This window comes from Jatropha curcas, chromosome 6, assembly GCF_041381405.1.
Source record: "Jatropha curcas cultivar XTBG-Jc1 chromosome 6, XTBG_Jcur_1.0, whole genome shotgun sequence".
Lineage (NCBI taxonomy): Eukaryota > Viridiplantae > Streptophyta > Magnoliopsida > Malpighiales > Euphorbiaceae > Jatropha > Jatropha curcas.
The window spans coordinates 2,963,220-2,979,688 of record NC_143156.1 but is presented as its reverse complement, the minus strand read 5'-3'; the positions used below and the strand labels follow the sequence as shown (position 1 = coordinate 2,979,688).

At 36.8% G+C, this 16,469-nt stretch overlaps 3 protein-coding genes across 7 annotated transcripts; 1 reads left to right on the top strand and 2 right to left on the bottom strand.

Annotated features, from left to right (window-relative positions):
- Positions 1-348: 348 nt before the first annotated feature.
- On the bottom strand, positions 349-4,479 carry LOC105629668 (hydroxyproline-rich glycoprotein family protein). Its single transcript, XM_012211290.4, has 4 exons — positions 3,202-4,479; positions 2,945-3,094; positions 1,914-2,099; positions 349-786 (listed from the first exon to the last, which is right to left on the bottom strand). The coding sequence occupies exons 1-4, from the start codon at positions 4,429-4,431 to the stop codon at positions 706-708; spliced, it is 1,647 nt and encodes a 548-aa protein (XP_012066680.1). The 5' UTR covers positions 4,432-4,479; the 3' UTR covers positions 349-705.
- Positions 4,480-4,719: 240 nt separating this feature from the next.
- On the bottom strand, positions 4,720-8,861 carry CPHSC70-1 (chloroplast heat shock protein 70-1). Its single transcript, XM_089722496.1, has 8 exons — positions 8,129-8,861; positions 7,440-7,692; positions 7,078-7,157; positions 6,791-6,933; positions 6,608-6,706; positions 6,253-6,442; positions 5,735-6,133; positions 4,720-5,485 (listed from the first exon to the last, which is right to left on the bottom strand). The coding sequence occupies exons 1-8, from the start codon at positions 8,672-8,674 to the stop codon at positions 5,084-5,086; spliced, it is 2,112 nt and encodes a 703-aa protein (XP_089578622.1). The 5' UTR covers positions 8,675-8,861; the 3' UTR covers positions 4,720-5,083.
- Positions 8,862-10,599: 1,738 nt separating this feature from the next.
- Positions 10,600-16,391, top strand: LOC149495260 (MAC/Perforin domain-containing protein). 5 transcript variants are annotated; one of them, XM_089722577.1, is made up of 8 exons: positions 10,600-10,761; positions 11,613-11,915; positions 12,437-12,675; positions 12,822-13,029; positions 13,906-13,974; positions 14,143-14,329; positions 14,627-14,793; positions 15,417-16,391. In XM_089722577.1, exons 2-8 carry the CDS (start codon positions 11,655-11,657, stop codon positions 16,101-16,103), a joined length of 1,818 nt encoding a protein of 605 aa, XP_089578703.1. In that variant the 5' UTR covers positions 10,600-10,761; positions 11,613-11,654; the 3' UTR covers positions 16,104-16,391. The 5 variants fall into 5 exon arrangements, with proteins under 5 accessions (XP_089578703.1, XP_089578702.1, XP_089578704.1 ...); XM_089722576.1 differs by having other exon boundaries at positions 10,600-10,797; XM_089722578.1 differs by having other exon boundaries at positions 10,600-11,050; positions 12,822-13,023.
- The last annotated feature ends 78 nt before the right edge of the window (positions 16,392-16,469 follow it).

Sequence of the window (16,469 nt, the reverse complement as noted above, 5' to 3'; positions counted from 1 at the left end):
ATTTTTAGTCTAATAGACTAAATATCGTCCATAAGGAATCGGAGTAAGATGTGACAATTTTTTCCAAGAAATCCCCAGCAAAAAATACACACTATTCCTTCTTTTCAATCGATGACACTAAAAACAGTAACTTAAACCAAGAAAACAAAAACGATCACCACAATCCCATTTTCACCCCGTAATCAGAATATCTTATGCAAATATATTTCTGGGGTAGTCAGAACCCAATCACTCTGCAGAGTTCCCAAATGCACATAATCGATAATTTGTTTCAGAAAGCAATCATGAAACTAGTACAAGGCATAAGCATAAAAACAGGGAATGCAAAAGTGTCGCAAAACAAAGCAGTAGCACCAACAAAGAAGATATGAAATAGAACACAAGTTTACAATGAATTTCAAGTCTTAAGATTGGATCAGCCCCCTACTGCTTCGAATCACAAATAGAGTGCAGTCGACACGAATAGCAAGCATGATCAGTTAAACAGCAGGAAAGAGGATTATTATCATGCACTAAAACTTCTTACTGGAAACTTTATTGAATTATTACATGTGTAGACACAAGCAGCAAATTCTAAACAACACTAACTGTCAAAACGAATTATACACTGTCTAAGAAAATAGTGTAAATAACCTGCAATAGTAATCCATGATCTCAGGAATTGAAAATACTGGGGGAAAAATCATGATTGTAAATTAAGAGCCTTTAGTTGTAACACTGATTAACCTCCCTCGCAAGCTTATCCATGAACTGACATTTCCTGTCAAATCCCCAGCCAGGGTTGCTCTGCATTGAAAATTTAGAGATTGAAAAGTTCCAGATTATCTCAGAATCACAGACAAAACATAATTCATTATTGCACCCTTAAAAAAATGCATAACCATATTGTAAAGCAAATTTGTTTAAATCAAATAGGAGAGTACCATGTATCCACATCCACTACACAACATCGAAATATGCAGATGCCAAAGTTATCAGATATGGATCCAATATAGAGCATATAGCGTATTCGATACAATTATACATTATCATTAGAGGTGTCCTCGGATTTTCAGGAAGTATAGACCTACAAAAGATGAGAACAGCTTTTTTCTATTTTGACTAAATTCCTAAAGGAGTATGTACTAAGGTGAGAGGCCTACCATCAAAATAGTCTTTTTCGGGCTTAGTATATTCTCCAACTCCCACAGCCCCCACTCCCCAACACCACACACCGAAAAAATATATATGAGTGCATTTCTAATTTCAATAAACACCCATAACAAATTTCTAATCTGATGCAGAATAGACTGGGTATTAAAAACCCATCGAGCAAAAACAAAATCTCAATGCAGGTTCTATTGAAATTCAGCAACAAATATATATTAAAAAAAAAAATAAAATACAAAAGTGAGTAAATTGGTCTAGGGAGTTCTGTTCCAAGGAATCTGGTTGGAACTTACATGTAGCAATCAACAATAGTAAACAAATAAATAACCTAGCATTAGACCAGGGTCCCTACAAATCTGTTCTTGGGACTCTCAGGCATCATATGTAAGAAAAGGATGCACCGTTTAACATTACTAACCAAATACTCTAGGAAATTACTCTTTATTAGATTAAGGAGTTATTTGAACTGTACTGTGGGCCAACTAAATCTTAACTAAAATTCTACTGGTTTGTGTTTTCCTTAATTAAATATTGCAATCTCATTAATCACATGCATGTCAAAGTGGTACAATATGGTAGACTGCGGGATCTATCTTAAATTAGGAAATGTACTAGTGGCATATTGCAATGTTTACCATGCCTAAGACAGATTACTTGAAGGTTTTGGAAAAAATTCTCAACCAGGCTATTCTTTGTGACTTAAGCACAAATAACAAAATGGAAAAGAAAAAAAAAAAAAAAAGACATGGAGAGTGAATGCTAACCTGAAGGGAAAGAACCGCACGATCAGCAAAGCGCTTCACAGAAGCAGGTGCACTTGCAGGAATAGTTTTAGCAACTCTTTCTAACTCCTCTTGTTGTTTCTTTGCCGTAACCCTGTCAGGTCCACTGTAGTAATCCACAATCTCTTTCAATAATGGGACATTCTTCATTGTTTCTTCAACAACTTCCTGGAGAAGTCAGAACATCAAAGACATATCAAACTAGCCAAATGCAGATGCTGCAGCCACTATAAATGAATTCCCTTATTGACTCACAAATATCCCAAGGTTTATAACCAAAACAAATTCCCTTATTTACTGTCATTCTGACTGGTTACCTAAAGCACGTGTAAAAGGGAACCTGTGTGAACATTGGAAAACTTGAATGGTGTGAACCATGGATCTATAGATTGGGAAGCTAACAACACCAGAAAAATACTAATGACATGGGCACTAACATATCAACAAATGAAGCATGGTATAAGCTAGTATAAGAATCGAGGTTTCATAATAACCAAAAAAGGTAGTTGTTTTCTGTAACAACCAAAACTAGTTCCCAACTTCTAATATATCGAAAATATAATGCAATAATGTTAAGGTGCAAATAAGCATATGGCTTAACTTGATCCATATAAACCAAGCATCACTAGAGAACAAAATATACCAAGAGAATACTAGTGACATTGGTCTAATACATCATGAATGAAGCACAAAAGAAGCTGAAAATAAGCTGGTAAGAGATGTTGAATTGTCAGAATGAAACAAAATAGGTGCAATAATGACTCCAAAATACATTCTTTTTGTGAGAGCTTCACTTATTAGTTAATGAACTAAACCAGGCTTAAGATGTTAACAAACAAGCATCGGCAAAATGATAGTCATATGTAAGAGAAGGGGAATTCCATTACCAAAACAACACATTACAGACTGCAAAAGTCAAAATTAAAGAATTGCAGAAAATGTTGCACAAATACATTGACAGCATAGGAATTGAACTTCAAGTAAGTCATAAATGAAAATGTAACTGCAACTACCTCCCACTCTTCTTGACTTTGGATTCCATCATATGCCATTATGAAGGGCTTCACCTTCTCCAGCACATCTCGGAGAGGTAAAGGCGGCTTCTCATCAATATCTGGATTTTGATCAAACTCTCCCATCAAATACTCGGGCTCAAATTCAATCTAACAACAGAAAGAACAAATATCACGCAATAATTACAAATCCATTCACCAAAATAAGCGATCAAAATCCATAAACAGATATAGATTATGATGTTTTGCAATCTCACCATATAATTAGTATGCAAGGCTTCCAAATAGGCATCCTGCATAGGCGAAGGCAGCACTCTTTCACTCATTTCTTCAAATCCTTCAATCAATTTGTTCATATTCTCAACACCAACCCTTTCCGCCAGCTTCTCACCATCAGCATTGTCTCCCAAGAACAGACCTGTAGCAAATTCTGGCTCCGAATCCTCCATTCTCCCTCTCTGATCCCATCTTCCTCTCCCTCTCCCCCTCCCTCTACCTCTTACCCTACTACCCCTTCCACGCCCTATTCCGCCACCTCCATCATCCTCACCCTGCTCTAGGATAGATACCGCCCTTCTCGTTGCCTCCTCAAGGCTAACTTTGGGCTTATCGGACTCGAGTCCTTTTCTGGAAGGGACAGTCCTAGGCCTGGGCGTGGAACGAGCTCCGATATGACGGTTCTCTTCCTTTATTTGCTGTGTAGAAGCAGCAACCGGCTTATCCGTTTTTCCACGACCAACGCCGGGTTCTACCGTGGGACGAAAACGGATATGACGATTCTCTTCATCTTCTTGATTTGTTGAAGCAGCAACCGGCTTATCCGGTTTTCCACGACCAACGCCGGGTTCTACCGTTGGACGAAAACGGATATGACGGTTCTCTTCATCTTCTTGATTTGTTGGAGCAGCAACTGGCTTATCCAGCTTTCCACGGCCAACGCCAGATTCTACGGCGGAAGGCAGATTCCCACGGCCGCGCCCGGTGGCGGATATAGAGGTTTTTAAGGAGGAAATCAAGGAGGAAAAGGCAGGGAGAATTGGAGGCCTACCACGGCCATGACCGATTCCTGCTGGTTGCTGCGGTCGATCTGAAGACTCAGTTTTTGAATCATTAGTGTCGGGCTTAGACGGTGCAGTAAAGTCGAATTGACCAGGACCGGAGATTGGGCCACCACGGCCACGGCCACGGCCCTGGCCGCCGCCGCCGCCGGAGTAAGTGGAGAAAGGAGATGATGATAGAAAAAAAGCCTGTCTGGTTGAGGGATTTGAAACTCGTTTAGCTATTGGATTTCCGATCATTTGGACGATTACAATATCCAAAGAAGGGAAAGAATAGTAGGGAAAAAAAATGATGTTCTGCAGAAAGTAATAGGGTTTAGGGTTTCCACACACTAACTGTAAACAAAGCAACGTCGTTTTCGTTGGTACACCGTCTCTTTTGATAATATTTATTAAAATATGAAACCCATAAGTTTTCAATTCTCTCATATACTAAGTACTAGTATTTCTGTTTGTGTCAAAGACTGGCCCTGCGTAGCGAAGGATTTATCTCTTATTTCTGGAATTCCTTTTATGTAGTAGTCATTCATCGAAGATATATTTAAATTGAATTCGAGTTTTTTTTTTTTTCCTTTTTCACATTGTACCTCCCTTTCACAAAATCAAATGTCTATATTCAAATGTTTTTAACCTCAGAAAGGATCTACAGCCAATAAAAGCTGGGTTCATGCCAAGAACCAAGAAGATCAGTAAACGTGCAGCAAGATAAACCCATCATAAGCAAATTATCAAAGTCATATTTATGGTTGCAATAATCAGGTGAAAATTATTAATTAATGAACATTTAGGGAATCTCAGTAATCAAATGCGTAATTCAATAAAGAACAATCCGCCATACTAAATCTAAACACCACTATAAATAAGTGCACTGGCTTTAACACCCAAAGTTCTTTTCTTTAACTATTGTGGGTTGCTTGCTGTTTGCTGCTTGGTTCTCTATATTCCTAAAAACGATTTCCTTATCACTCCACAAAGAGCAAAAGTTGTCTAGAAATGCAGTAACCCTCAGACCAGGCAAAATCAAATTTCTTATACACATCAGCAGCAAGGGGCACAAAAACTAGCCAACTATCTTGCCATCTCACTTGCTGTCAGTGAAATCTGCGTCAATAACATCGCCATCAGGTCCTTTGCTTGATGAATCTGAAGGTCCAGGCCCAGCTTCACTGCCAGGAGCAGGGCCAGCACCACCTGCACCTGGTTGGTTGTAAAGAGACTGGCCAAGCTGCATTACTTCTTGATTTAGGGCAGCCATGGCATCTTTCATTGCTTGTGTTGATCCATCGGCAATTGCATCCTTGAGCTCCTTCAGTTTTGCCTCAACCTTCTCTTTAACAGGGGCTGGGACTTTGTCTCCTAACTCTTTCAGTTGCTTCTCAGTCTGATAGACAACAGAATCTGCCTGGTTCTTTGTGTCAATGGCATCCCTCTTCTCCTTGTCCTCCTTTGCAAACTTCTCAGCTTCACTAACCATCCTCTCAACCTGAACAATTCATCCACATATCCTTTAAACTCTAATGTTGTTCTGATAAATCAAATGTGATATGCAGATTAAGGAGTCTAATTGGGGCAAGTTAGCTGGTTACCTGATTACCAACAACAATATTTAATGCTTAAAAATTTCTAGGACACTATTGTATTTATCAATTAACATACCATTTGCAACCAAAAATAATCAATATTTATCTCAAGAGTGATAATAAATGCCAGATTGTGCTTGGTGACAACATACCTCATCGCTAGGCAGAGTGCTAGCACCAGTAATGGTGATGTCTTGCTTCTTCCCGGTGCCTTTATCAACAGCAGTGACAGAGAGAATACCATTGGCATCAATGTCAAATTTCACTTCAATTTGAGGCACTCCTCGTGGTGCTGGTGGGATACCATCAAGGCGGAAGCTGCCAAGGGATTTATTGTCCCTAACAAACTCCCTCTCACCTTGAAGAACATTGATTTCAACACTTGTCTGTCCATCTGCAGCAGTTGAGAAAACCTCAGATTTGGATGTCGGCAGTGTAGTGTTTCTGGGAATGATTTTTGTCATAACCCCTCCAAGTGTCTCAAGTCCAAGTGACAATGGTGTCACATCCAACAACACGATGTCACTGACATCTCCAGACAAGACACCAGCCTAGACAGAGAACTGGAATATGTCAACTTCAAGAACAAATGACACCACAACTCAATAGTACCTAAAAGGTACATAACTAGTATAGCACGCAAGATTCTGTCAAGAGAGAGTAGGATTACCTGAACTGCAGCCCCTAGGGCAACTACTTCATCCGGATTGACAGTGACATTGGGATCCTTCCCAGTCATTTTCTTTACAAGTTCCTGTACAGCTGGGATTCGTGTAGATCCACCAACAAGTATCACCTCATCAATATCTTTAATGGAGAGTTTTGCATCCCTTAAGGAATTCTCAACTGGTGTTTTAAGCCTTCAAAAAATAAAAGAATAAGAATAAGATCATGACAAAATCATCCAAATTATTAACTGAGACACTCAGAATATGAATAGAATACCATACTAATGAACAAGTGAAATGCAGTCATACACCAGTGAGCAGCCAATAATTAATAACCAAGTAGCAATTATTGAGTACCTGTCCAGAAGATCAGAGCACAATTCCTCAAATTTGGCTCTTGTAAGGGTAGTCTCAATGTGCTTGGGGCCATCAGCTGTAGCAGTAATGAAAGGCAAACTAGAAAACAACATATTATCCCATCAGTCAGTCAAAACTTCGACTTGTCAAACTAAGGAAAACCGACAGGAACAGTATATATACCTTATGTTTGTCTGAGTCAAAGATGACAACTCCATTTTAGCTTTCTCAGCAGTCTCAGTCAACCGCTGAAGTGCTTGTTTGTCCTTCAAAAGATCAATGCCTTCGTCTCTCTTGAAGTTCGCTGCAAGCCAGTCAACAATTCTCTGCACAAAATAAATATGGAATTATTCAACCTCTAAAAATAGATTTATTTCAATCTATTATGTCCATCACCAATACAAGCAGAAAAAGTAAGAGGAATGGCAAGAGTATGACATTAATTCTATACTTAAAGCAAAAACACCCACCTTGTCAAAGTCATCACCACCCAAATGTGTGTCTCCAGATGTAGAGAGCACTTCAAAAACTCCATCACCAACCTCAAGCACTGCATTAGAAAATTAGTGAATAAATACAAAATTTCAAAATAGTACAATAATTTTGATTGTCAAGCAAAATTTTCCCTCTTATTCAAATACTAGGCACCTACTCAACACATAAAACACTACATTCCCATGATGTTGTACCTCATCAATGTGATACAAATAACATAATATATACGTGCATCAGCAGGAAGCATTATCAGACAAAATGATTCACTTCATGACTATATTTCTAAAATAGAAACGCGAATGAGAGAACATATTAATTCAAGTCACATCAAGAGTACCTGAAACATCAAAAGTACCACCACCAAGGTCAAATACTAGGATGGTTTCATTGTTCTTCTTTTCAAACCCATATGCCAATGAAGCAGCAGTGGGTTCATTGATTATTCGAAGAACTTCCAACCCAGCAATTCGACCGGCATCCTTTGTAGCTGTCCTCTGAGAATCATTGAAGTATGCAGGCACTGTTACTACAGCTTTAGTCACTTTGTCATTCAAAAATTTTGACGCATCATCCACTAGCTTTCTCAGGACCTAAACAAACAATTAGCAATAATATCATAACATAAAACGTACGGTAACTGTATCTCAACAACAAAGAAAAATGTAAATGTAGAATCATGCATTTATAAATCCATTGCAAAACTTCAATGAAGAAATAAAACAAGAGGAATCCACACAACATAGAAAAGCAACCTCTTAGATCGAAAATCTATTCATTTGACAACCTAAGTTAAATTCTTGTACAAAACCAAATAAGTTAATCACAGTAACAGACTTCACATTATGTACGAGCTCTTTAATGCAAATTTTCCAATTTTTTGGAGCAAAATGAAGCAAAACAAGGTTTTATCTCAAAGCAAAAACATCAAATTCCAAAGAAACATATTCCCACGAATCAACATACACATAATAACAAAATTAACAAGAATCAACCATAAATAACAGAATTAAAGACATGTTCATATACCTGAGCTGAAATCTCCTCAGCAGCAAACTGCTTACCAATCGCTGGGCAATCCAATTTAACATTACCATTCTCATCTCTCACCACTTTATAAGAAACCTGCTTCGACTCCTCGTCCACTTCTGACATCTTCCTCCCAATAAACCTCTTGACTGAGAAGAAAGTATTCTCTGGATTCACAACCGCCTGCCTCTTTGCAATTTGCCCCACAAGTCTATCTCCGTTCTTCGTATAAGCCACCACCGACGGTGTAGTCCTCTGACCCTCCGCGTTGGTCACTATCGTAGGCTTACCTCCTTCCATAGCAGCAACAGCAGAATTAGTAGTCCCAAGATCAATTCCCACAACCTTCTCATTCACTACCCTCAAGGGCCCAGTATACCTTCTCCTTGTAGTGTTACTCTGTCTAAGAAATGCCGCCGTTTTTGACCGTAGGTTTTGACCAAAGAAAACAGATTTCGGTTGAAAGGAGAAACTGGGTTTTCTCGACGAAGATGAAGAAAACCCAAACCCGCCTAGAACGTGAATCTGAGCCGTTGAGGAAGCCATAATTAGGGTTTTTGAAGGAATTAGATTGAAAAAATTGACGATGAGAAACAGGAATTAAAACCCTAACAAACGGAGAGAGAGAAAATTGGGATTAAACCCTGTGACTTGCTCTGTGGTGGGATACAACGGCTGCGAAGTGCAGAGAAGATAAGAGAAGCAAAGAGAAAGGGTTTTAGGCTTACACAGGAAGTGTGAGGGAAGGTCTAACGAAAGAGATACTTAGAGAGGGAAGGTTAAGGGTTAGGTAATGACACGTGGAGAATTCTAGAACCATCTGGGGCTGCTAATGGGCAGCGATATTGACCGCTGGATTGAGTTTGCGGGCTGCCCGGATGGAAAGATCGAGGTGGTGGTTCTGTTGTTTGTTTGTGTTAGCCCTTAATGTGGGCTTTTGGGCTGAAATTGAAAATCCAAAACTATTTGGATAAGCCCATAAAAACGTTTTCTTAAAAAAAAATAATAAATGCAAAAACATATTCTAAACGATTTGGTCGTATCGACCGGGTTTCAAATCTATGTTAAAATCTTAATATTTGCGTGTAGAAAAAGAAAAAGAAAGAGACATAATTTTGAACTTTCTTTTTTCTTCACAAAATTCCTCTTTGTTGGCTTTGTTACTATACTTTTCTTCTTCATCTATGCCTCGAAGGGGCATGTCATGCTCTTTATGGCTTTCATAGTTCAGGATTTTAGGGATTTAGTTGATCTAAAATGATTTGGGGTTCTGTTTTATAGCATTTTGGATATGTGCAAATTGTTAATTTTTTTTCTTGGATATGAAATTTGGCCAGAATTGGCATTTTTTGCTTTTGCAATTTGAATTCGAATATTTTTATTCTTTTCTTTGATAATTCTGTTTGGCAACACAAAAATTGAAAATTTTGATTTTTGATACATGTTATATTGAATTTGTTAGTAAGATGATTATTAACTGTTTGGAGATGAAAAATAATGAAAAATAAGTGAATATTATATCTTTTATTTTTATTTTTTTTACTATTTTTGTTTATTTTTTTCTCAGATTAAAGAAATTAAGATAATAATTGTTATTTTTATTATTAAAAGAAAGAATAAATTATTACGTTAAAATAGAGTGGTTATGACTTTTTTTTTACTTTAACCAAAGCTCTCAAATTGGAGCATCTACTAATAAATGGGCCATATTCAAAAAAGAGATAGTTAAAAAAAAAAATCTAAAATTTGACTTTTTCTTTAATAAATTTTGCAAAAAGGGGCCATATTAATTACAAGCGTAAATAAAAAAGAGTCTAAATTTTGAAATTTTTTAAAAATAAATTTAGCAAATATTTTTAATTCTGTTAATTACTACTTTAGATTTATTTTTCCTTATTAGCTGCAACTTTTGTTCAAAGTCTATTAGTTTAACTCATATCCTCGTAGCTATTCTTTAATATCATATCATGATTGAAACAATCTCTTTCATGCAAGTTTAAAAGAAATTGGTACTATAATTTTATAATTAATGGATCCTGATAGACTCTCGGCAAACAATTCGCATATCAACGATTTCAAGATTTGCCAAGCAGGTTTCTTTACTCTCATAGATGCATCACTGGATTACGTATAAATGGTTTATAAACGGAGGTTAGAATCGATAATAAAAAATAAATACATAGTATCGATCAATAAAATTAAAAATATTGATCAAATAAAAAAAAATAAAACTCAAAAATTCATATTTTTGTTGATGATTAAGTTTAAATACAAAGAATGTGTACAATCAGTTTTTCTTTAAAACATTTAGGTGCTAGGAGGTTAAATTTGTGAACGTTCCGCCAATCCGTCATTTGTGTGATTGGTGGGTTATTATTGTTTTGTAACAGACAGTGAAGTTATATTTACCTCCTTTGAAAAACCAGTACTTTTAAATGTTCACTGCTTTCAATCAATCCCTCTTTCAAGGGAAAGAGAGTTAAGTCTCAGTCATTCACATGCCAATGGACTCTTCTCTCACTCTTCGTTGGTCAAACCTAAAATAATAATTATAATATTATTACTTCTTCTTCTCTTTACTAAAATCCTCTCTTTCTCTCACTCTCCCCTTTCTCGTGAGCTTAGGGTTTCATGTCTGTCTCTGTCTCTGTCTCTCTCTCTCTCTTTCTGTAAACATTCCTTTCTCATTTCGTTTTTTCTTTCACTTTCTTCTTTGTTGCAAAAATTCTCTAGAGAATCAGTTATTATTTTTAGCATTCAAAGCGAGTCTTCTGGTTTTGTATGTGAATTCTTTGAATAAGGAAGCCATTAGTAAGCTTTGTTTTGCTTGAAAATTTGTGTAGTTCGGATTCGATCTTTTTCAGTATATTAAGATTTGAAGAAACCAATCGGTGGCCGTTTCGATTCTATTCCTGAGGCAATGTATGGAATTTACTTGAATTTGAGAGTAAAAACAAATGTATAGTGTTCTCATATGAGAGACTAGATCTGCTATTGATGCGAACAACGTGTGGAATTTACTTAATTTTAGTTAAACAAATCTGCTATGATGCAGAGTACAACTTGGATCATCTTGATGATGAATTTGGTTTAGTTTGAATTAAATATTTGTTTTGGCGATCATATGTGCTTATGTTGTTCTTAATTTTTTTCTTTTTATTTATTTATGGTAAACGAATGTGCGAAGTTTGCTTTGACTAGCTAGAGGTGTGAGAATAGAATTTTATGGTATTTCTCTTTTGCATAGAAAATGCATGTCCTTGTGTTGGTTGCACTAGAATGCAGAACCTGTATTATGTGCAAGTTTTAGGTTTGGTCATTGACCAAACAAATGTGAATTATAGCTAATTCAGTAAAGCGTTGTGTACTTTATGCGGGGCTTTAGATGGATTTCTTGAAGACATGAATTTTGCTTGAACATGGATTTATTTTGGCTAGTTAAAGGCTGAGGGCTAATATGTGTATTTTTTTCAACTACATGTAGGGTTTTTTTCTGCATTTGGTAATTGCAGTGATGTGCTGAGGAATGGCGCTTAGACTTCCAGCTCCAAGGGCAGCTGAATATGCGATTGGCTCCATTGGCCGTGGGTATGATATAACAGCTGATTTAAGGTTGAAGTACTGTAAAGGAGACGCAAAGGATTCACCGTTAATTGACATTGATGAAGCTGGGGGTAGAGAAATTGTTTTGCCCGGTGGAATTTCAATCCCAAATGTTTCAAAATCAATAAAATGTGACAAAGGGGAGCGAACAAGGTTTAGGTCTGATGTACTCTCTTTCCAGCAGGTGATTGTTAATTGTTCAGATGATTACTTTTTGATTTGGTTGTCTGTTCATATGGAGTGAAATTTATTTCTCTTATGCATGGTTTGGCTATTGGTGGGGAATTGTTCGTACTTTTCATTGCAATGTGTTTTGATTCTGTGTTATTGACATAAACAGGACAATTTTCAGTATCGTAAGTGGTATAACTTGACTGAGGATTCTCTCCCTTGCATGGGCCTGTATCTTATTTGGCATTGTTACATCATGACTAACTTTAAATATAAGAAACCTAAATTTCTAATACTTCAAACGTTAGGGAACTGGCATTGGTTTTGTTTGGTTCTTGATACTTAGCTTTGGCTGAATACATGAATACTGAGAATTCTTGGATTGCATACTGTTCATTAAGATGCTGTGGTGGTATGCTTATTTTGCTGCATGCATTATGCCTAATAATAGATATTATAAAGTGACTATTTTGTTTTGGGTGTTTGTTACTTCCCTTCCTCTGATCTTTACTCGTGTTTCTTCTTCCCTTGCAGATGTCTGAGCAATTCAATCAGGAAATGTCACTAACCGGAAAAATTCCTTCTGGACTCTTCAATTCCATGTTCGAGTTCTCAGGTTGTTGGCAGAAAGATGCCGCTAACACCAAAACCCTTGCTTTTGATGGGGTGTTCATTACTCTTTATACAGTTGCATTAGAGAAATCCCAAATGGTACTTCGAGATCATGTTAAGAAGGCTGTTCCTTCATCATGGGAACCTGCTGCACTAGCAAAGTTAGTATGCATAGCTATATTTTCAGTTAAATTTTGAGATTGCTGTTGGTTGTAAAATCTCAGCTGAGTTTTAAAAGCTTATCTTTGAATTCTGATGGATATTTGAATTCATAACTGAGATTTTAACATTAAGTTTGCTTTTTCAGATTTATTGAAACATTTGGCACTCATATCATTGTTGGTGTAAAGATGGGAGGGAGGGACGTGATATATATGAAACAGCAGCATTCATCAATTCTTCAACCAGCTGATCTACAGAAGAGACTAAAGGAGATGGCTGATAAGAGGTTTTTAGATACCGGTGGACAGTATGGTGTGGGTGCTGAACAAGTTTACCCGAACAACAGGGTTTGTGTAAATTTCTACTATTTTTTGCATTTGAGTTTGAACACTGAACTTACTATATGACATCAGTCATTATTTTCTGACAATAGATTCTTATTCAATGATTAAAAAGTATTTGTAAAACTAATCTTCTGAGCATCCTACAATTAAAATATACATTATTTTACTTTGAGCTCTCTGTTGTTGTTGGATAATAAAGTCATTTAATAATATCTGATAATTGGTTTCTGAAGTTTAGCTATGAGGTGTTAGAATTTCTTTGAGAATAGTTTGAGCTGTGATGAATTATTTGTCATGCTTTGGGCTGGCAGGTTGTAGCTTTGCCCCACAATGCAAAGTGGATTATAGGAGTTTTTGAGTTTCTTTGTTGCTTAGAATATTTATATTTGATTTGGTAGATGAAATGCAGAATAGAAGTGTTTTTTCATGTTAAATGTGAGATTCCGATTGAACTCGATACAAAAAGGGCAAACAGTTGCTGAAGAGGTGTGCACTGGCTTGCCCAGTTGAAGAAAGCATTATTCTTATCTGGTCAAAATTTGTGTTCTATCCCATACTGATTTTTTGCATGAGACTGCTTATAACAATGGAATTTGAATATTAAACAAAAAATTTTACTGCTCTCAAAGTAATTCTCATTTTTATAAGTCAGCATAGTTTGATGGAGTTAGCACTAGTTTTTTTTAGTTGGTAGTTATCTGCAAATTGCTTATACGAAAGTTCTGTTGCAATAGCATGTAATGCTATTGTGGGTCAGAAAAGAAAATTTACAGATGGTTGTTACCTTATGTAGGAAATTTTTCTGTCTGCAACAGACACACAGTTGAGTAGTCCTTTGGTTTATATTTTTTTTATAGGCATCTTATTTAATTGTTGTTGTTTCAGTTGGAAATCAGGGAGCAGCGGCTGAGGTTTGCTGATGCTAGTTCCTCAAGTTCTTATTCTCACAAGGAGGTATATTTCGTCATGCATGTTATTCTTGGTGTCATGATGTCATTTGGATGATTGTGATGAAACCATACCCTCTTCAAAGTTTTCTCTGAAGGGTTTTGAAGATCTAATGGGTTTTCCTTTCATAAAATTATAGTTTTGCTTGGTCTCATTTAATTATTGTAATTTCAGGATATTGTAAAAATTTATAAAAGGAGAGGTGGAAGTGATAATAAAGTCCTATCCCATAGTGATTGGTTGCACACTGTTCAATTTGAACCTGATGTAATCTCAATGTCCTTTATTCCAATTACCTCGTTGTTGAATGGAGTCCCAGGGAGTGGATTCTTGAGCCATGCCATAAATCTATATCTACGATGTGAGTAAAACTGCTCTGTGTAACTTTCTTGGATTTGTTTCAACTATTGTTGTTGCTGATTAATAATTGTGATCAATTTGATTTTTTTATTTTTTATTTTTTATATTAGCATCTTCATGCTTAAAACCTCTTTGATTACTCTGAAAAGATCGTTTCAATGCTGACATACGATTCATGATCAGATCTCTTCTTACAGATTATGATTTATCCATTGCTTTCTTTTACTTATAATGCTGCAAGATGCAAATGTTGTTGGAAATTGAAAATAACTTTTATCATTTTTCTTATGCCTACTAGATAAGCCTCCAATTGAAGAGTTACACCAATTTTTGGAATTTCAGCTGCCGAGGCAGTGGGCACCAGTGTTCAGTGAACTTCCCCTCGGTCCACAATGGAAGCAGCAAAGTACCGCATCTTTGCAGTTTAGCCTCATGGGGCCTAAGCTTTTCGTGAACACCACTCCGGTAAAGCCTCGTGTCAGATTGTCTGACATGGTTTTTCTGTTAATTTGACTAAAAATTTTTGCATCCTCTTGTATGTTGTATACTACTTTTATGAATGACTAGAATATCTGTGTTGTGCTATATCTGCTAGATTTATTTGCTTAGAAGTTGATTCACATGGTTAACTAACAGCCATCATCATTTTTTGTGCATTCTAGACACTATAATTTGTTGCTGTGTATAACTGTTGAGCAATATTTATGCAATCTAGAGAAAATACAAAGCTATCTACAATAAGTACTTCCACAACAAAATTTTAATGGGATGGATTTGCCTATTGAGTTCAAATCTTACTATTACAGTGTCGTGATCAATGTGGATTTTTAAGTGTGATATTTAAATTCTAGCATATCAACATCTAAAAGGGGACAGCCTTCAACCTCAATGCTAATAGACTTTACATGTCTATTAAAATTTTAAGAATCTTATCTCCTGTAGGCTATTTTCTAACTAGCAGGATGGATAGCTGTCTTTTTATCTGTCTTTACTTTCATTGATAATATGAGAATACTAGACTGGCCGTAGCTTTGTTTCTGTTTTTGTTTCTTTTTGGCTGAAAGCTTTATTTAAAAACTCCTTGGCAGGTTGATGTTGGTAAGAGACCAGTGACTGGCCTTCGGCTATATCTAGAAGGTAAAAGAAGCAATCGATTAGCCATACATTTGCAGCACCTTTCATCTCTTCCAAAAATCTTCCAACTCGCAGATGATCCACATGGTAATTTTCGTCAGGAGTCCTATGATCGTAAATACTATGAGAAAGTTCAGTGGAAGAATTTCTCTCATGTCTGTACAGCACCTGTTGAGTTGGATGAGGAACTTTCTATAGTAACTGGAGCCCAGTTACAAGTCGAGAATTCTGGATTTAAAAATATTCTCTTTCTACGACTGCGATTCTCGACTGTGTTGGGAGCTACTATTGTAAAGCATCCAGAGTGGGATGGATCACCTGGAATGGCTCCTAAATCTGGACTCATATCAACGTTAATCAGTCATCACTTCACATCAGTTCAAAAGCCACCTCCACGACCAGCTGATGTGAATATAAATTCAGCTGTGTACCCTGGCGGCCCTCCAGTGCCAGTCCAAGTCCCTAAGCTTCTGAAATTTGTTGACACCACAGAGATGACAAGAGGGCCCCAGGAGACTCCTGGCTATTGGGTTGTATCTGGAGCAAGACTAGTTGTTGAGAAGGGTAGGATTTCTCTCAGGGTCAGGTATTCTTTATTGACTGTAATATTACCTGATGAAGATTTGGAACCGGATCAGTAGCAGATTTTTTTAACCTCCCACATGCCCTTGTCCAAAAGTGCAATTACAAAAGAAAAAATGGTAAAGAGAAACAAAGAAAGAAACAAAACAAAAGATAGGGAGGGGCTTAAGGCGTCGGTGATTGTTTTTGGTTGTGAATGCAGGATGATTGAAGGAAGGTGATAGGAAGTGTTTGGTAAATTGTTGTAATATTATTCTCATCACTGATGTTTTCCCATGTAATGTAATCTTGCCTCTGTTGTAGATGACCAAGTTGGTGCCTTCAATCTGATAACAAGGTATTTTACACCCTCTTGCCCGACCATTGTGTGTTCTTGCAGGTATACAGTCAAAAGAAGAATCATGGCCCTCTTAGAACGTAATTTT